Here is a 20,959-nt window from a genome sequence, read left to right as displayed (position 1 = left end):
GCGGGCCCAAGAGTGTTAAATTTAGTGTCTGATATCCAACTGAAGCTTGATGGTAAATCAATTGAGCCTTCAATCTCTGTTAAGAACCTGGGTGTAACCTTTGATGGTGTAATGAACATGTCCATCCATATTAGTACCCTGTGTAAAACTATCAAATTTCACATTCGCAATCTGTGTCGCATACGCCGTTTTATTTCTCAGGAAGCCTGTCATCATGCCGTTAGAGCACTTGTCCTGTCCCGCATAGACTATGCTAATTCTCTTTGTTTGGTGCCCGTGAGGCCGACCTCAAACGGCTACAACGTGTCCAGAATAAGGCGGCCAGGCTAGTTTTTGCTTGTGGACGGGACAGGTGCTCTGCGGATCTCCTGAACTCCTTGCATTGGCTTCAAGTGAAGGATAGAATACAGTTTAAAATATTGTTGTATGTCTATAAGTGTTTGATGAATGTCGCTCCACCATATTTATGTGACCTGCTTACCTTGCTCAGCGACACGGTAACGCACGAAAATAGGCCCAGACTCCGCTCCTCTTCAGATACAACAAGGCTCTTGGTTCCACGATCAAATAAGAGAGCTGGTGATCATTCGTTTGCCGTTGCCTCTCCACGGCTCTGGAATGAGTTGCCTATCCAGTTGAGGGAGGCGGTGTCTGTGCCTGCTTTCAAGCGTTTGCTTAAAACACATTTGTATTAATGTTGGTTGTATTTATTTCTTGCTTCATTTTTGCCTGTATATTTTGTAAGGCGCTGTGCTCTTTGTTAGAGCGCCATATAAGTGTTGATTAATAATAATAATAATATTAAAGATGTACTCGTAGTTAGAATTGCAACCAAGAATGGGAAAAAAGAAGAGGTAGACAGAAGAGGAGGTGGAGAGATGATATAACATCATAAACTCCTCAACAAAAGTTTGGAAAGTTTTTCAAGCATCTGTATCTCAAATTATTTGTGACATATTCATATCGTGTTGCATATCAATGGATAGCTACAATACGCCCCTTTACAATGATACCCCGTTTGAAACAATGACATTTTTCACGGCTGAGTACACGCCTTGTGAATGTAGTGGGGTCTCAAAACGAATTTGCCAAATTACCATTATTCTGTGCAGCAAGCTGCAATCCCATAACTTCACAATCTGGGACCTAATGCAATCCTCTAAGATGACACCGCTCGTCCCACATAACCACGGTAGTCAACGACTACCTTCAGAATATGGGAGTAGAGTCAAAATGGCCTGCCATCAGGCCAGACCTCAACCCGATTGAACACTTGTGTGACCAGCTTGATCGTGTTGTGCGTCCCAGAGAAGCCCATATGCAACCACATTGAATGACCTGCGACGAATCCTCGTTGAAGAATGGAATTCCATCCAACAGTAACGTGTAACCAGGTCGGTGAGCAGCACGAGGAGAAGGTGCATGACTATTGTGGCTGCTATTGAGATTAGTGGCTAGCGTTGTTTGAGAACACAATAATGGTCAATTTGGCAAATTTTGTTTGAGACCCCACTACATTCACAAGGCGCGTACTCAGCCGTGAAAAATGTTATTGTTTCAAATGGGGTGTCATTGTAAAGGGGAGTATTGTAGCTATCCAGTGATATGCAACACGATATGAATATGTCACAAATAATTGGAGACACAGATGCTTGAAAAAACTTTCCAAACTTTTGTTGAGGAGTTTATATTGGTACAACATGGGCGAGAGTAGCAGTAGATAGAAAGGTATGGATTGATCATGAGTAGGGCACATCCAACAGTGGATTGACATAGCCTAGATAGTTAGATAGAAAGATGTATTGACCCAGTCCCCATGATATGACCCAGCCCCAATCCCCCATGGTATGACCCACTAGCCCTACCCCTATGATTTGACCCAGGGCCCCATGACATGACCCAGCCCAGAGTCCCAATGGTATGATCCAGCCCAGAGCCCTCATGATATGACCCAGCCCAGAGCCGTATGATATGACCCAGTCTAGAGCCCCATCATAACATGACCCAGCCAAAAAATGCCATATGACCCAGCCCAGAGCCCCCATGATATGACCCAGCCCAGAGCGGCAAACAGTGTGAAAAATAACCGCCCATGTAAAATGACTTGCTTAATGGAACGAATCCAGTATTGAAATAAACCAACAAATAACATTTCATTTTGATGCATTTTGTTGTAGCTTTTACATGTTTTATGGAATTAAAAAGGACCATAATTAGACAGCAAGTTAAAAAAGATTGCTGTTTGTTTTGATCAGGAATTGAGGATGAACTCAACTGGCATGGCAAGGCTCTTGGGGGCAAAGCAGAAGCAGCCTTAAAAGCTATTGGTGATCTTATTGTGAACAAGGGACCTCATGGTATGTTGCCTAACCCAGCTGTTAATGATGCACCAGCAGTCAGCATTGCTAATATCAAATTGAGTGAAGCACCTAGCTACAAGAAGGGAGATAAGGTGAGGGTACATAAGTAGAAGATGGATGTATTACGTGGTATGGAAAAATGAAATATAGCAATTTGCAGCTAATGAGAGGCAAATTCCAAAATGGTTGAATATTTTTAACACGGACTTCGTAGTTGTAGGGTTAAACCCCTTGAATTTGAAATTGTTTTGTTGAAAGTGTTCCCTGTCATCTATATCCATTAATGCAGAGAATGTTGTGTTGCATAGGTTTGAGTAACTTTCAGTGCAGCATTTGAAATCTGCATGTTTTTAATTCATTGATTTCTAAATTGGTGGCAACAAGTTCTGAACATTTGTTGCCACAAATTAGGTATTAAAAAGTGCAGATTATTAGTGAACTCTTTTTAGTAATTGCAGCGTTTTTTAGTGCCTGAATGAGTTTGGTGTTCCAGCAAAGAGGTAGTTTATGTTTGAAATGTGTTTATTTTTGCTTCATGGCATAGATGCTGGTATTCACCATGCACCATTCTATGTCATTTTCTGTGTGTACAACATGCTTTTTGTAAAAAATATATATCACCGTATTCATTCTGCTCCACAAAGCTGGTGATGAAATTGATCTATAACATGTATAATCTGTATACCTTCCTCGAGTCGGTAATTTAGATCCTGTTTTTTATTCTTAATGCAATGATGAGAAGTATATAAAAGTATACATTTTCAAAAAGGAAATGATGCCAAGAATCCAACTAGCATAACAGAGTCCTACAAAAATCTCAAAATTTGATTCCACTTTACAGACTCGAGGAAGGTAAATGGACTATAATTACTGCGCCATCTTTTGTGAGAGTTAGTAAAGTATGTGTGAAACATGTCTTACTGATTTTGTTTATTGTCAACATTGTTCAATTTGCAGATTGCCACACGTAAAGCTTATGGGAGTGGTCTGATCAAAATAGGCAATTCTAACCAGCGTGTTGTCTCTTTGGATTGTGATACCAAGAACTCTACATTTGCTGAAGACTTTCGCAAAGTGCATCCGGATCAATTTGTTGAATGCTTCATTGCTGAACAAAACATGGTAGGAGTAGCCATCGGATGCGCTTGTCGTGACCGCACCGTTGCATTTGGTAGTACATTTGCCGCCTTCTTGTCAAGAGCATATGACCAGATCAGAATGGGAGCCATTTCACAAACAAACGCCAACTTCTGTGGCTCACATGCTGGTATTTCAATTGGTAGGTTGTTGATCAGTGGTTAGTGGTCTTTTAAATTAAAAAGGAATTTCTACAAATACTGTAAATACAATGGCCGCACACATGGATATCGTGAAATCGGTGATAGCAAGTTCAAAATACAGGTACTGTATGGTACTGTGACAGCATTTAGGGAATAGTTTAGTTGAAAATGGTGAGTTGCTTATTGGAAGGGGCTTTAGATTACAGTAGACGAATATCTCAATACATATTAGTGATATGGGTTTACCAAAATTCAACCTTTCCACCAACATTGCTGTTCATATAACCAACTTAGGCCAATATAAATGAACAAATTTCAATCCTTCCCCAGAGTAGCTAGCGCGGTGCACATAAACATTGAAAACAAAACCAGAGCATCTGGCCAGATACGAACCGGCGACCTTCGCGTGAGATATATACTGCGCCAATAAAGTATCCTTACACTTGGAAAAATAATCACAATTTCAAAACTGAACAATATTAGGGTAAATTTGTTTTTTTGATAGATGCACTATCTAATCCTGCACATTATGACACCACATTGAATCCAATGTGACTTCAAGAAGCAAAGTTACAAGCATTTGATTAGACGAAGGTCCAGTTTTAAAAGTGACAAACTGGCCTATTCAAAACTCCACAGACTAGACATCTGGTTTGAGAGTGGTGAATGGCTAAATTATGCGTTTGGCTTTAATTTAAAACAAAAGGAACAAAAGACAACTGAAACAAAAGAACTGACAAATAAAATGAAAGTTATTAAATGTACAGAGAAGTAAAAACTGAAACAAAAACTGCTTTCAATATAAACGCTTCATTGAAGAAACTGTGTTGTCTCTTTGTTGCGCTTGTTGGAATCTTTTTGCGCCGTGGAAAGGCCAGTTTGTCACTTTTAAAACTGGACCTTCGTCTATTCAATTGCTTGTAACTTTACTTCTTGAGGTCACATTGGATTCAATGTGGTGTCATAATGTGCAGGATTAGATCTATTAAAAAACAAATTTACCCCAGTATTTTTCAGTTTTGAAATTGTGATTAATTTTCCAAGTGTAAGGATACTTTATTGGCGCAGTATAGATCTATTATGTTCTAATGATGTTCGTCTCATTCCTATCGGAATGCATCAGAACTGCATATTTAGTCACATAGGTATGATAGTTATGCACTTTACCTAGTTCTCTGGCTTAATAGGATGAACAAATAGGACGAAAGTACTTATTTGATTTGGTCACATGATTATGTCAAAGAGCTTTGCAAAGATGAAATTAATTTGTGCCTATTTCAAATTTGTCTTAATGCAACACATTTCGTTTATATTATGTTTTGATGAATCCATGTGTGTGAAAATATTGGATCCAAAAAATAATGATAAAATTGGACGCTTTACACAAAATATTTATTGGCCTCGCCTAATATTTTAAAACTCATAGCTCTTTCAATAAAATGGGCACAATCAATCCAGTTTTATATCAAAGTTGACTACATTCCTGACTACATTTCACATTTCTCAGTGATCGGACGCTTGTCCTTGTGACAAAATTTGATATTGGGCATTCTTTTTGCATTTTTACTCAAAATTTCCCTTAAACGTTGACTACATTTTATGTAGGTTTTGATGGTCCATCCCAGATGGCCTTGGAAGATTTGGCTATGTTCCGTGCAATTCAAGGATCCACTGTATTTTACCCCAGTGATGCTGTCTCCATGGAGAGAGCAGTAGAACTTGCAGCTAACACCAAGGGTATTTGCTTCATCCGTAGCAGTCGTCCTGCCACCCCTGTGATATATGATGGCCAAGAAGAATTCAGAGTGGGGCTGGCAAAGGTGAGTAAGAAGGGTGGGCATTTTACACTCGGTTAGTTTAGGTTAAGAATACACTGTACAACCATTTTTCACAGCTTTCTGATATTTCTATTATTAAACTTTTTGTCCAATCTTAAAGTTTTGATGGCCTGATATGTGGATACATTTCAGTAGGTTTTGTGGTTCATGAGTAAAGTATTAAAGAATGTAAAAGTAGCTTGCTTTGTATCTGGGATTATCGAAAAACAAGACCTGTTTATCTGAGAGAGTGATACTTGGGTTTTCATGCTATGGGTTGATGTTTTTCTGCAATTGTAGCAATTTTGGTATTTCTAGGCAATTTCCTACATTTTGGTTACCACACTTATCCATGTGAGATACAGGTTTTGATAATTTCAGGCAATTTAACTACTATAAAGCATGAAAAGTTAAGAAGTGTGTATGAACATATTTGAGTGCAGTCGATTCCTGAAATTTTCATGCACACAAAATATATTTTCTTCCTCCGTTCCTCCGTCAGAAAATTCATTTATTTTCTATATCTACCTTATGCATAATAATAAAAAGACTAAGTGAAAAACACAAGTACGACTGGAAATGGAGAACATAATGTAGCGGTGAGCATTGCACTCCTCGCTTGATTTATTACTGAATGCATCTTACTCTTTTCTCTCATTTATATATCAAACATATTAATGTAATATTATCATTATTAATTATTATATTATCTCAAAATTGAAGCGAAAAATGTCGCGTTATAAGTTCAAGGATTTTATATTCTTTTTAATACTAAAGTATTTATTCAAACATGGTCCAGTTTGAGAATTTAGGGCTCAGCTGAAAAGATTTATTCAAATACCAAGGGACATAGAAGGCAGTAATTTGGAAGAAGCGTCTGGCTGAAGATAAACGTTGCGTGCTTTTTCCGACCTCCATCTGCCTTGTCTAGAAATAAGCAGGGGCGGCACGTGAGCGTTGCACGCCGCAGATGCACCCCCCGACCTGAGGCTGTGAAGCCCGTATAAAGAGATGTCGGGGACGAAAGGCTTAATGAAATCGAGCACCGTTTCACGCGTGCGGGTGTAGCTTAATGGTAGTGAGGTCGGAATAAGGCCACGCTTGGAGTTTGTGAGACGCCGAATTAGTGGTAACTTGCAATCAATTGGGTCGCCTAAAACGGCGAAATAACGCTCAGCCACTGCAACAGGACAGGTTGCTTTGAAAGTGCGGGCAATAGTGACTTCCGCACCCTGCCTATACTGATCATTTTTTGCCTTCTTGAGGTGAATAGTAAGACTGTCCTTTGTTATTGCGCAATCTGATCTTGAAATGTCTCTGACGTCGTCAAATCGCAAAAAACCTGCGTATGAGATAGAGATGACAAAAAGGGTGCGTAATTCGGCCAAGGAAGCCGTCTGGTGCCCGTGAGCGACGAACATTTTTGCCAATATGTCTGCTGAAATAGGTCGTTTTCTTACTATAGGGGCCGCGGTAACCCTCTTGAACCCTTGAAGCGCCAAAACAACCATGGTATTGTCCGTTGGAGAAGACAATCCTGCCAGGCTGTGGACGAACTTAACCGCCGCCATCGCGATGTCTGCCGTCGACTTAGCGCCTAATTGCGCCAGGTGGGATATGTATAGAGACAAATGAAATGGTTTGACCGGGAAAATGCACACCCCAGTCTTTGATGACGCCCAATTGCTCCATTTCTTCCATGCCGCCAAGTATTGCTTTGTAGTGGATGCTGCCGTTGACCCCATAAGCAGAGATGGCAAGTTCGATGTGGCGAGTTTGGTCAAGTCAGGGTCTCGTAGAGACGCGATTAAACGATTCCATTCATCTGCAAAAACAAATAACAAACAAAACAGCAACTGTGTCCATATGAACAAAACCTTGCTATATAAGGCGAAAACACCAAAAAAAACTTTCATTATGCGTTGAATTTTTATTACTTCGGAAAAACCGAATCATACTGATAATAATCACTTCAATACCGTCTTCATAAAATTAAAAGATCAGTTCCAAAATATGAAATCGCAAAAAAACAAAAAACAGGAGAGAATTCAGGCAGGGAGGGCAGCGAGTCGTGAATACTCAACCGAGAATGATGAAAAATCATGAACACGCAGCTCGAGTCTCGAGCCACGTAACAATATGTTACATAATCGTGCTCAATGAGCGTAGCATTCGTCCGATGACGAAAATAAATATCACTTTCTTCCTATAAGACTTTAAAGAAATATACAAATTTGCAGAAATTTCATATCGCAGAAACATGGGTTCACTCCGAAACACAATTTTTAATTACTGCGAATATATACTTTGCAGTAAATTTAATAAAAATCACTGTTTACATAATGACTGGTAAAAAGTTGGTTCAGAATATCTAATTGTAAACCTTGAGCTGCTTATTAAGTAGAAAGTTACTTCCAATCACACGATTCTCCCGACAAATAATTTTGGTGTTTGTAATGTTGTTTTCCTAGGTCGTGAAGCAGAGTGAGAGTGACAAGGTTACCGTCATTGGTTCTGGTATTACCCTGGCAGAGGCTGTTGAGGCCTCCACTCTGTTGGCTGCTGACAGCATCAATATCCGTGTCATAGATCCATTCACCATCAAACCACTCGACAAGGACACAATCCTAGCTGCTGCCAAGGCAACAGGAGGCAAGATTGTCACTGTAGAGGACCATTATCCTGAAGGTAAATTTACATCTGCAGTAAAGCTGAATTTATACTCGATCGCCGAGCGATTGGCATGCACGGCTTTTGGAAAGTGATGTGCAATTGCAGAATTTTGCGATGCATCGCACGTCGCTTTTGCATTTATACTTATCACAGTGATAGCGATTGCAGACGACAATTAATTATTCTAAATGACATAAAATACATTTTTAGAACATCCATTAGTCAATAACTATTGCTTTGAATTAATTCATCACCGAAAGTTAATAATCGAATAAAGGTAAATTAATTAGCAATATAATAGATCCAGTTGATAGAAAATAATTTATTGATGCATTCACGTGTCAAGCGGTATCGCTCGAAAGTTGATGTCGTTTTTTGCCTCGGCGATTTGTATCGAATGATCGGCTTGACGCGCTGAAAACGGAAGAAAACACTGAGCATGCGTGAGAATCGCTTTTCTGCAAAAGCGATCTTCCTCCATGAGTGCTAGTAACACAGTCTCACTATCCTAACCATCCAATCCTGTTTTTCTTTTGCATCTGCAGGTGGTATTGGTGATGCAGTTGCAGGAGCACTCAGTGAAGAAACTGGTATTGTCATCAAGAAGTTGGCAGTTAAAGAACTCCCACGAAGTGGACCTCCACAAGTCCTCTTGGAAGCCTTTGGCATTGATCGCAATGCCATTGTAGCTGCCGTCAAGGGTCTCCTGGAAACTGTTTAACCATCACTTGTCCCCAGGTCTTAATATTATATATTTTGTTGTTTTGTTGATATGTGACCGTAGGCAACTTATGCAAAAGTAGAAGTGAAATGTTTGTAGTCCATTGCTTTAAAACCATCGAATAAATCATTTTCATGGTGTGTTATTGACTACTGTTAGTTAAATCTTCCTAATAGATATATATTATAACTAATGTTAGTCATTATAACTGTTATAACATAAAAATGGTCATATTGCCAGAACTGTTAAGCATCCAACTCATCAAACAAGTGTAGTATAACTATAAAGTGGTAACAGCTATTGAATAGCATACTGAATCAAAAATAGCTAAAGAGTATAATAATAGTAGATTTTTCTTATTTCTAGTCCAAGAAACAGTACTTACTGTGGACGATTCGTAGTCTACCAGACGCCCTTTTCTACACTATTGTTGTTATGACGATAATCTGTTTACCACTGATACTGGTTGCTCAGCAACGCCAGTTCTTTTTCCAAGAAGATCGTTAAACACGTGATTGAGATTGTATTGCCCCTCGTCCCTGTTCATGATGGTCTCTTGCTTTCTGATTTCTATCGCCTCCTTAATCCACCGTTTGTATTTATCTACCTCCTTACCTACTACCTTAGCCCCTTCCCAGTCTATAATATGGTCGTTCCTCTGCACATGGTCTGTGATGGTCGATTTGTTAACAATGGATTGTGACGCCCTTCTAACCGCTCGAGTCCGCACATTAGCCATGCCTTTTCCGCTTCTGCTCGGTGTTCTTCCATTCGCTTGCCAGACTGAGTGAGTAACTTTCTTCCCGTTTCTCCTACATACGTAGAATTACAGTATTTACAAGGCATGGCGTAAATAACATCCGCGGAGTTCTTAGGATTACGTTTCTTTTAGGATGAAATAACATTCCTTAGAGAGCAATGGGGTTTCATGGAGGTGGCAATGTTGTAGCTTTTGAAAGTTTTGGCGATACGTTCGGAGACACCTTCCACATAGGTAATGACAACAATGCCCCTCGATTTGCTGTTTTCGTCTTTCTTGATGTTTTTTCTCTTTGGGTGTTTCAATTTGTGTTTTGACTCTATCAATACTCCATGGCGGGTACCCACAGGTGGGAAGCACTTTTTTGATTTTGTTTTTGGTGTGTGTGGCCTTGCGATACACCAATAGCTTGACAGTGCCGTCCTCGCGCCGAACAATCAACGTATCACAAAAAGGGGTTTCCCATCTTTTTCTTCCTTGAAAGTGAACTTGATTGAGTTGGTATCGTCGATTACGTTGAGGTGGTTAGCATGGTTAGTGAGCGGTAAGATGGCATCTTTGTTGACTACTTCCAATACATGTACATGATGTATGTCATCAACATATCGTTTCAAGCGTGTGGGTTTACAATTCATAGACGCTGTAGTGATGGCGAACTCTTCCAGATGCTCCATAAATATGTTCGCGGCTGACGGAGAAACGGGACTGCCCATAGCGGCTCCAAATAACTGTCTGTACATTTTCCCTCTGAATGTGAAATATGTCGTAGAGAGGATAAAATTCAGTAGCTCAAACACATCATCCAGTAGATATTACCATACATTATCCAGTTGATATTACCATCGTACGTCATGGTGTAAACCTTCATAGGATCTCTTTGACAATCAAGAACCTTAATATGAATTGGGTGCAGGTAAACAACGACACAACGTGAGAATTTAAGATGTCGTCTTCATCAAACACAATGTTTACTCTTCGGCTAGCTGCCTAGAGTTCACCACATGGTGAGTGGAGTCACCGTCGCTCTTTGTATTTGGCCTTGGTTCGCCCCATTCTGGAGTATGGTTGTACCCCGGGGTTGTACTACTTGGCATCCTCTGAATATAACCTTTACCAACCGTCTTGAGTCTACTCTAAGATTCGCCTGTCGTGTCATTCTTGAGGACCTTCGCTTGGATTCCGACCTGCCTCTTCTTAGCAAGCGGCATGATGTTGCTTCTCTGTGTGACTTATTTAAAATCTTTGCCAATGTTCTTCTCGATCCCAACCCTCTCCAGCCTCACCCCAGACCCGGTCTACGAAACCTCAATTTCCGTGCTGTTCTAGTTCCTTTCCACCGGCTTTCACTGTCCCAGAGATCAATTTATGGGTTTGCCTTCTCCATCTGGAATTATCTGGAATCATTTGATGCTAAGTGGGGGCATTGTTTTAACTATACTTTGTATTTTTTTCAGATAACATGATTCTTTAAGTAATACTCTTGTATTTTGTTTAAGTTTAAAATGTAGTAACACTTTGTTATTAATGCTGCGTTTGTAATTCTTTTGTGATTTTTAATGATTTTTTGTGATTCTTCTTAATTGTTCTTTTGTTTATAAAAACAAAACAAAATAAAAGCATTGGCACCGAAGCGTGTGCTCAGTGGAAAAGAGAAAAAAACTATACTTTGTATTTGAGAGAATTTCATCAAAATGAACTATACAAGGTCATGGAAACGAGCTATTGACCGGTGTACATCCACGTACACCCATTTAGCGACCCCGGGTTTAACGACCGCATTGGGTGTTGCAATTATATCAGTCCGAATAAGAGATGGATATTACTTCCGAAGAAACGTTACGATAATGGCCTAATTTGAAAATAGTAAGGTATTATTGGGTATATAAAACAAATATTGCTGCTTTATTCGGGTCATGGTTAAATTGATAAAGGATTTGGATACGTAAAAAAAGAAACTTCGAGAAGTGGAAGACAAAACACAAAAAACTGCATACACTGAGCTTGTCAAAACAGTGAGAAGGAAGAGACGGAGAGAAGCATAAAGGGAAGAAATTATGAAATTGAAACCATCCTGATGAGCGGAAAAGGACTAAAACAAATTTCTAAACTGAACAGCTAGTCTCTCGGAAACAAGACGGATCGGTGAGAATCCAAATACCGCAAGCCTACTCACGTGGATCAGTATTTGAACTTTAGCTCACACCATCCGCTGGAACACAACCTGATTATCGTGAGAATGCTTTTATACAGAGCGGAGACGGTTGTTACTGATCCTGAAGACAGATCAAAGGAGATAAGACACGTGAAGGAGGTGCTACACGAGAGCGGCTATCAAGATTGGACATTGTTCAGGGCTCGTCTAAAACAACAACGGCAAAAAAAGGGACAGCGACAAAGATAGCAGCAAGAAGGGTATCTTTGTCACCTTGATTTACGTGGTAGGCCTCTTGGAACGGTTGCGTAGGGCTTTTAATTCTGCTGGTGTCAGCACAGCTTTCAAACCGCAGAATACGCTACGCAGATCTCTTGTCTCCCCCAAAGAATAAAACTAGCACAAGAAAAGCAATCTGGTGTTGTGTACAGCATCCCTGGCAAAGACTGTGACTCCCTATACATTGGTGAGTCTGGACGCAAGCTCGAAAAGAGGCTAACAAAACATAAATCTGAATATATTGACAGGAGCAAAGGGCACCAGATTGACTGGGAGAACGTAATAGTGTTAGAGAGGGAGTCTACGGACTTCCCTCATAGGTCTTGGAAACAATCCATATCAGAACTAAAAGACCCAGACTGCACCGTGACAAAGGGTTGGACATCGACCCAGCTTGGGACAACCTCCTGACCCCCGGAACTAAGAGACGCCACCACATCTTCTTGTTTGACGTCATCTACATCTGTGACGTCATTGGAGGTGTCTCAACAACATCACTAGCAACAACAAATCTCCGGTGAGTGCACCAAATAGTCCATTTCCTGAACCTACACCGATAGCCAGAATGGAGTCAAGTGACTCTATAAGTGGAGTAAACTAGCACTGACTCTCCAAAGGAGCCACCTGATTATCACAGGAGAGTCAGTTGACTCTACCTGTGGGGTCAATTGACTCATCATTCAGAGTCGTCGACGGAGTCAAGAAATTTATGACTCTTCAAGGTAGTCAGACTCTGTAATTGCTTGGCTCTTGACACCATGGAATGTATATTCTCCCATTCCAAGGGGATGGTGGTCAAGCCAAATTTTCTCCATCGTGTCGTCTGAAAATCGCCAAGTCTCCTATTCCGGTACACACGTTTAATTCCGGTAGGTCTATACTTTGAATTTTTATCTTGATGTACATCTATGTGTATCATTATTTTGTCTTTTTTCGGACAGTCGGAGTGACCCTGAAATGGAGTCAGGGTGACTCTATATGGAGTCTGGGTTACTCTACATGCTCTAGGAGCAGAGTCCAGCCACTACGCGACTCTATGTCTAAAATGACTCTATATTGGGAGTCAAATGACCCCTGTGTAGAGTCATCAACAGTGACTCTTCAGCGGAGTCAAGAATTTTATGACTCAAGAGAGTCAAATGACTCCCAATATGGAGTCATTTTAGACATAGAGTCGCAGAGTGGCTGGACTCTACTTTTAGAGTCACCTAGACTCCAGTTTGGCTTTCAGTGTAGAAATGGTCTTTCCTATGACTTGTTTTTGATGATTCGTAATCCCATGGGGTACTAATCTCGAACAATTTCAACTTTTTTGCCAAAATTTGAAAGTTGCAGTAAATTGTATTGATTTTGTGTTCAGTACAATGGAAGGAATGATATGATGATGTAATGATATGAGATATCTGAGTGTTTTGTATTGTATGTAAGTGCAACTTTCAAATCTGGACCTCACTACATTAAAATGGCCGGTGTTTTATTGTTTTCTGGGCTATCGTATCAAATGAGGTGTCAAAATGCGCAGAAATAAATTCTGCTTCCAACGCATTTTGGATTGAAAACAAAGTATGATTGGTACATATAACAACAATTGCATATACAATCCAAACTGTCCCAGTGGTCAGCTATTTTACGTGTGCCGAGGCTTGCCAGTCTGTCGGGGCTTCAAGCCAAACCTTGCAGTGAGACCTATTCTCACAAAGCGGAAAAAGTTGCCAGGTAAGAAAAGGTGCTACATGTATGGTTCATTGTGGATGTCAGAAAACAATTAAAAAAAAAAAAAGAATTCACAATTGGAATATTGACTTATAAAGACCATGGAAGAAAGACCAAGTGATGGAGCAACCCTGTCAAGTCATATTATCATTTTAATGCTTATGATCCAAAGATTATGATTCTCATCAAGATTTGCAACTTTTCTCTCATTTTGTAGGAACAGGTCTCATATAGGAACATTTTAATTGAAAATACAGGACAGTAGAATTCAAATACAGTGGGCATCAAAGACCAGTAAGAAGGGGGGTGGGGTCTTAAAGATTCTTTAATTTTTACATACTGTTTGTATAATTTTTGAATTATAGTAGTGATAGGCTGTACAGCCCCCCAAAAAGGGTGATGTTTCAAAAAGCTTAGGGTACCAGCTGAATTGAAGCAGCTAATCCTCCTGAGCATTTTGACACCTTTAAAAAAAAATTGGTTGAAAAATGAGACAGTGCCGGCCAAAAAACTACGGGGGATTTCTTGGGACCCCCCTATTTTTCACTATTTTGACAATAAATGGGCATTTTCTTCGCTGTTTGTTGGATTCTAATGATTATTTGCATGATTTTGGGTCCCCTGGATATATTTATGCAATTTTTACACAAATTGTATGTTTTGATGCAAGTTTAAAGCCTTAATGTACGATCTTTTTAAATTTCTAGATTTTTCTTTTTTTCTTCTAAAATGATAGTATGCAATCATTATGAAAGTTCCCAATATATTTGGACGCGAAAAACATTGGGAATTTGCAAAGAAACAACATCATATACTTCACCTCTATCACTGCTCGAAACATCTCGCACTATTTGGATTAGGATAGCGAGTGCGGCCTCGGAGTTAGTCTCCTGCGCCGCCAGTTTGGTTACGCTCCCTCCACATGTGGAGGGAGCGTAACCAAGCTAGTTTTGTACGAGACTACGGTTTGCGATCGGGGCTGACATAAAGTCATAATCTTAAAAAATTATGACTTTATGTCGGACCAACAGAAAATCGTCCCGTTTTACTACAAATAGGACGAATTTGACAGTTTGCTCATAGATTTAAGTTAGAACATGTGTAAGTATTACAAATATGCCAAAAAATCGGTTTTGAAAAAATAAAGGTAAATTCTGAAAAAGATCGTACATTATGACTTTAAGAGCCAATTTAGGATGTGAGGGCGCTGTTCAGCCTAATAGCTGTTACGCAGGCGGCATAGGACACGCAACACGGACGTACGAGGCTGGCGAAGATACAGGGCTGACAGCCCCATTCACAATACACGGTTAGCGGTTATAAATGGACAATTAACATACTTGCAGTGGGGTACTTTGCAGAACCCCAACGGTTTTAGAGTAAGATAATTTTGCTTTGACACCACATAACAAATTTAGAATTGTTTGTGAAGATTTCATGATTATGTGTTAATCCAATGGCGACGTCAAAATAGCGATATCGCATCCACCATCATCTGCTGTTACGTATCCCCCTACTAAAATTTTATTGTTTCTTATTATCAAATCAAAGTAACTGATAAATAACAGCATCTGTCCAAATTTGAACGTGGTACCCATTTGAAGATGTGTAGAGACGCTTCCATTGACTTACATGTGATACAAAGTTCGTTGACCCCTGTATATTGCTATGGGCAGGTTACCCCTATATTAAAAATTAGCGCCACGGCCACACCAAATGTGATAAATGGCTGAAAATTTCAGAATATGGATGATTGACGATTATCTCGAGTATGATCAACTTAAAAATCAAAAATGGTTGCGAAATGGGTCGGTAAAAGGGCTATTTCATTATAAATGACAACATTGAGTCCCAAAAGGGGTCAAAATTCAAACTCATTTATTTCATGCAAATTCATTATCATTTCAAAGTTCAGATGGTGTGTCAATAATTCTCAAAATATTAGAGCGTCAAACCCTCAGGAACCATTAAAAAAATTAAATTGAATTTTTGCTGTGTAAAACATAGCTGCCGTCTGTAGGGGACGTTTTTTTAAACAACTTAATACACAACTTTGAAAGAGTATATGTAACCAACATTGGGTTCATACTTATTCATATTTAGTCTGTAATAATTGTTGTATGTTCCTTTACACTTCAGTGTCTTAAATATGCCAGTTTCAATATAAAACAATTAGTAAATTGATACTAATCCAGATAAATGGTGCAAAATTACTACATATTTTAAGGATAAACTTTATCTTCACATGAAAAATTCATGAAATAGTCATTTTGTCCTGCCCAATAGCTACACTGATGCATAAGTGAGTATTCTGCGTCAATCTGTTGTACTAGTCATGGAAAACCTAAAATAAAAGACCCTCCTGTGTCATTTGTTCTGGATAGGACACATTTTTAACACATAATAAAGCATACTTTAACTTTAGAAATAGCTGCATCAATATTATTGCATCAATATTATTGCATAAAAGATCCCCAGCATTTAAAATCCACTACAAACAGGGTTAATATTCTGGTTAAATTAGGAATATTGCAATTTTTAGCTAACCGAAGTTCAATGCAGAATAATATCATATGTGTTCTCAACAACTGGACAATAATTTGAACACTAAAGTGGTTTGTAAGCATAATTTGCAATAAAATGCAAAAATTTCTTGTGGGTTTGGCTCTTTGAAATTTTTATTTTTTAGTTTGTTTACCAATTCATGGAAATTACATAATTGTGCTGGAGAGGACATTTGTTAAATTGCAAACAGAATCGTGGATACAGGCTTGCAAAAATGCAACAAATACCAAATCATGTGCCACCTTGGTAGAAGGAAGACCACTCTTCCTCTACAAATTTCACATTCTATGATATAATCCTTCTTATTTCAACAATTAGTAATTAACTTCAGTTCTGGAGAGGACAAATTTTTAACGCGGAACTGTGGTATCAAGAACAAGTGGTCTACTGTATGTAAAATAAATGAATTCCTCAATCAGTGCCCTGTCCCATCAATTGGTAATATAACACAGATTATACAGGTAGGGTAAGGGTTTATATTTCCTCTTTAATGTTAACAAAAATGGAGGCATGAATTGGAGAGGACACTCATTTTTTTATTTAACATAAAATGCCAATTTTGCAAGAATCTCTGAATTTTAACATTTTTGCACCAATTTTCACCATTCAACTTGCATGATGTTCCACACATATCATATTTTCATTGCAACAAGCACATTGCCATAGAATGTACCTAATTTTTCAAAGAATTAATTCAGAATACATGGGCAAAATGAAATGGGACTCCAAAATTTGGTTAAAAATGTACCTTTTGGCAATTTTTTTATACAAAAAATAGACAGAATTCTGTAAAAATGCTCATGTAGCTTGTAGTTTGTGGCATACTTAGAATTAAGTTAATAACACTGCATTATCACCCTAATTATATCAACCAGATATGATAAAAGCCATTTTTGTGAACGTGTCATTTATAATGAAATAGCCCAAAAGGTAAAGCGCCCTCACAGCCTAATTTTACCCAAAACCGTTAATTTTAAGGACACTAAAAAGTTTCATTAGACACAAAGTGCATAAATGACCTTCCTGGACATAAAACATGTAAGTAGATACCAAAAATGCACTACATAATCCTTAATTTGATAAAAATTCCCCTAAAACTAGAAAATAAAGGTCAAATCTGCCCCCCCCCCTTGTGTGTCGTTATTTGGCCCGCACTGTCTCAATTTTTGGCCGATTTCAATAAAATTGGTGTCAAATTACTCAGAACAAGCTGCATCAAATAAGCTGGTACCCTAAGCTGTTTGCAACTACACCCTTATACAGCCTATCACTAATTATAGAGCTACCTGGTCTGTTTGTAGTGCACTATATTTTTTTTGTGGTTGAAGAAGGCCTGTAAATATTCAGCATAAAACCAATTTAGATAATGAACAGACACAACTACATGTAGTTATCTTGCATGCTTCAGCAGCATAAGAAAGGGATTTTATTCACTATGCCTTCTCAACAAGTCCACTTTATCAATGTACCCCAATTTTTTTCGTAATTGAACATATCAAAAATGTGATGATTTCCTCAGATAAGTCCATCAAAAGGTAGTAATACTTTGCATTACATCTACACTTTACATCATGACATTAATATGGTGTGCTATACCTTCTGACTGATCTATTTGAGGATATCACCTTAACTGCTCATAAAACACAATTATTAAGTACAAGATTTCAGTACAAGTGCATACATGTATGTAGAACTGTTTTCATTTAACGATAAACTTCAGAAATTATACTAACCATATATGTGGGTATACAAAATAAATTCTTTTATACGTAAAATATATTTGACTGACAAGTTTTCGAATTATATCAAAGAGCGAGAGCTCTTAAGCTCCAAACAATTTTAATCACAGACAAAGTTAGACACCTTTTTCAGTTTTACATCTGATGATGTTACATAATCTCCTGCATAGTAGGAACTGCACATTGTAGAAATTGTATTAGTAGTAACAAATAGTTCCAAACACTACAATGACCAATGAATTAATTATCTTGCAATGTTTTGACAAGTTCTTAAGTAAAACCTCATGATCATTTATCCAGATGGGGATATTATGTTATCATGCAATATGGCACTGATTGCATGTTTGCAATCTGACAAAACTTGACAATGACCTTTATTCCCTTCTTGATAAGGGCACTCATTCTTCACATAAGAGACAATATTTTGCCATTGCTGAATTTGTAAAGCGACTGGAATTTCACCAATTGATTTGTTACCCAAAACCTGTTTACAAAATGCAATTAGAGATTACCTTTTTATATTTTCCAATGGTAATACAACAGATTTGATGCACTTGCAAACACTCCAGTGTGAGAAATACGGGAAGATAGCTAGCCTATATATTCAAATAATAAAGCTCTTTATAATTCAATGCTTTTGTACAGTGTCAAACTAATTTAATAGTTCATCCCAATCACCAAAAGTCTCACCTCTATTATATTCCACATCACAAAGTTATTTATCCTAGCTGTTTTAAACAAACATTTCCCACAAACAATAATGTATTTCTGACAAATAAGTACTGTTTTTAACATTGTAGAATTTTTCTTTTCTTTTTTTGGTACACAGTGGTTAAAGCTTTTTAATGCCAACTCTCAAAATCATATTTATTATAATGTTGATTGTCTTTGGATTATGAAAAACTGCTTGTTTAAAAAATCCGAAATGAGAGTTACTGTTTTTAACCTTGTAAAAATCATGAAACATGTGTCATTTTGTCCAAGTCACATTTTGGATGTTGTTGAAAACACTTGACAGTTTTACCATTTATTATCTTTGGTAGTGTACACTTTTTAAATCGTTTAGATCCATTCAAAGTGCACCTGCTGGTCAGTTGTTACTGTTACTCAGTTACTCTTTAGCTGTTTTTGATTCAGTGTGCTATTCAATAGCAGTTACCACTTATTACACTTGTTTGATGAGTTGGATGCTTAACAGTTCTGACAATACGATCATTTTACCATACGACTAACATATGTGCTATATATCTATTAGGAAGAAGATTTAACTAACAGTAGTCAATAACACACCATGAAAATGATTTATTTAATTCTTTTAACGCAATGGGCTGCAAACATTTCACTTCTAATTTTGCATAAGTTGCCTCCGGTCACATATCAACAAAACAACAAAATATAATGTTAAGACTTGGGGCACAAGTAATGGTTAATATGAACAGTCTACAGGAGACCCTTGACGGCAGCTACAATGGCATTGCGATCAATGCCAAAGGTTTCAAGAGGACTTGTGAAGGTCCACTCACGTGGGAGGTCTCTAACTGCCAACTTCTTGATGACAATACCAGCTTCTTCCCAGAGTGCTCCTGCAACTGCATCACCAATGCCACCTGCAAATGCAAAAGAAAACAGGATTGGATGGTTAAGATAGTGGGACTGTGTTACTAGCACTCATGGAGGAAGATCGCTTTTGCAGAAAAGTGATTCTCACGCATGCTCGGTTTTTACTTCCATTTTCAGAGCGTCAAGCCAATCATTCGATACAAATCGCCGAGGCAAAAGACAACATCACTTTGGGAAATCTCAACTTTCGAGCGATACCGCTTGACATGTGAATGCATCAACCAATCATTTTCTATTAACTGGATCTATTATATTGCTAATTAATTTACCCTTTTCGATTATTAAAGGGGTAACCCTATTGGTTTTGGATATGGATTGTCTTTAAAACTACATAATAATATCAAATATCGTCCCCTTTATGCTGCTTTGTGAAAAAACGAGAGCATTTTCAGCGTAAATGTGAATAAATAACAAAATTCGCAATCCAATACCTTGGTATGCGTGAATTGCATTCTGGGCAGGCAAGCAACAACAACATGTGCCGTAATTCCCTTCGTCATGTGCTGTGCGTGCGTGGTGCACTGACATGACAATCAAGCTCCACTAGTCACGTTCCGATACTTATATGTTGTGACACTAGTTTTAATAATTATAATAGGCCTACCACTAACCACAACCAGTTTCGTCTTTATATCCTTCATGATAGATTTTTGTGTATAAATGATGGCAATAGCCATGCCACTATCGACGAAAACAAAACAGACCTGACGACAATGCTGCAAATGCACGTATTGAAAGGTTTTTTTTTTTTTTTTTTTTTTTTTCGTATCATTTCAGAAAAAAAGGAAACAAAATATATTTCCTCTTGCAATATGTACATTTCAAATGAATGTAAAAAAACTTTGTGTTAAAAATGGAGAGGAAAAAGAGAACTATTACCGGGTATTGAACCGGGTACCTCATGGGTAAAACGTAACGCGCTAATCAATTGAGCTATTTAGCCGGCTTCCTCCATGACGGAATTTTTAGAGCTTATATACTACCGCCGTAAAGCTGGAGTCTCCCGGGGAGTCTCCTCAGCAGTTAGTGTGGTTCGCTCTTTTCACAGAATGTGAATGACGCGAAACAAAAGTAGCTGTTGAGGAGACTGATTATTCATTCATAATTCCCTACCCAGAATCCAAGTACATTTTAGTATTTAGAAATTGGTAGCCTGGTGTAAAGGCCGATGTTTTTCATGATTTCTCGAAATACATCGACTTGGGGCGTCAAATTTCAGGATAGTAATGAGAAAAATAGTATCTATTATGTGATACCAAAACCTCATCAACAATGAAAAA

At 38.3% G+C, this 20,959-nt stretch overlaps 2 protein-coding genes across 3 annotated transcripts in view; one reads left to right on the top strand and one right to left on the bottom strand.

Annotated features, from left to right (window-relative positions):
* The window catches only part of LOC140149158 (transketolase-like), a 29,135-nt gene extending 20,263 nt beyond the window's left edge, over positions 1-8,872 (top strand). Inside the window, exons 7-11 of the mRNA XM_072171349.1 lie at positions 2,256-2,452; positions 3,318-3,639; positions 5,246-5,460; positions 7,929-8,145; positions 8,676-8,872. Of these exons, the coding sequence (XP_072027450.1) occupies positions 2,256-2,452; positions 3,318-3,639; positions 5,246-5,460; positions 7,929-8,145; positions 8,676-8,851 (1,127 nt within the window). The 3' untranslated portion in view covers positions 8,852-8,872. The remainder of the gene's footprint in view (positions 1-2,255; positions 2,453-3,317; positions 3,640-5,245; positions 5,461-7,928; positions 8,146-8,675) is intronic.
* An 8,838-nt stretch (positions 8,873-17,710) lies between these two features.
* The window catches only part of LOC140149154 (transketolase-like), a 29,548-nt gene continuing 26,299 nt past the window's right edge, over positions 17,711-20,959 (bottom strand). For both annotated transcript variants that reach the window (XM_072171341.1, XM_072171342.1), the window contains exon 11: positions 17,711-19,666. In XM_072171341.1, coding sequence (XP_072027442.1) covers positions 19,500-19,666 — 167 coding nt within the window. In that variant the 3' untranslated portion in view covers positions 17,711-19,499. The remainder of the gene's footprint in view (positions 19,667-20,959) is intronic.

This window comes from Amphiura filiformis, chromosome 3, assembly GCF_039555335.1.
Source record: "Amphiura filiformis chromosome 3, Afil_fr2py, whole genome shotgun sequence".
Classification (NCBI taxonomy): domain Eukaryota; kingdom Metazoa; phylum Echinodermata; class Ophiuroidea; order Amphilepidida; family Amphiuridae; genus Amphiura; species Amphiura filiformis.
Note: the sequence above shows the minus strand (reverse complement) of the source record. Positions and strands in the feature narration are given on the sequence as shown.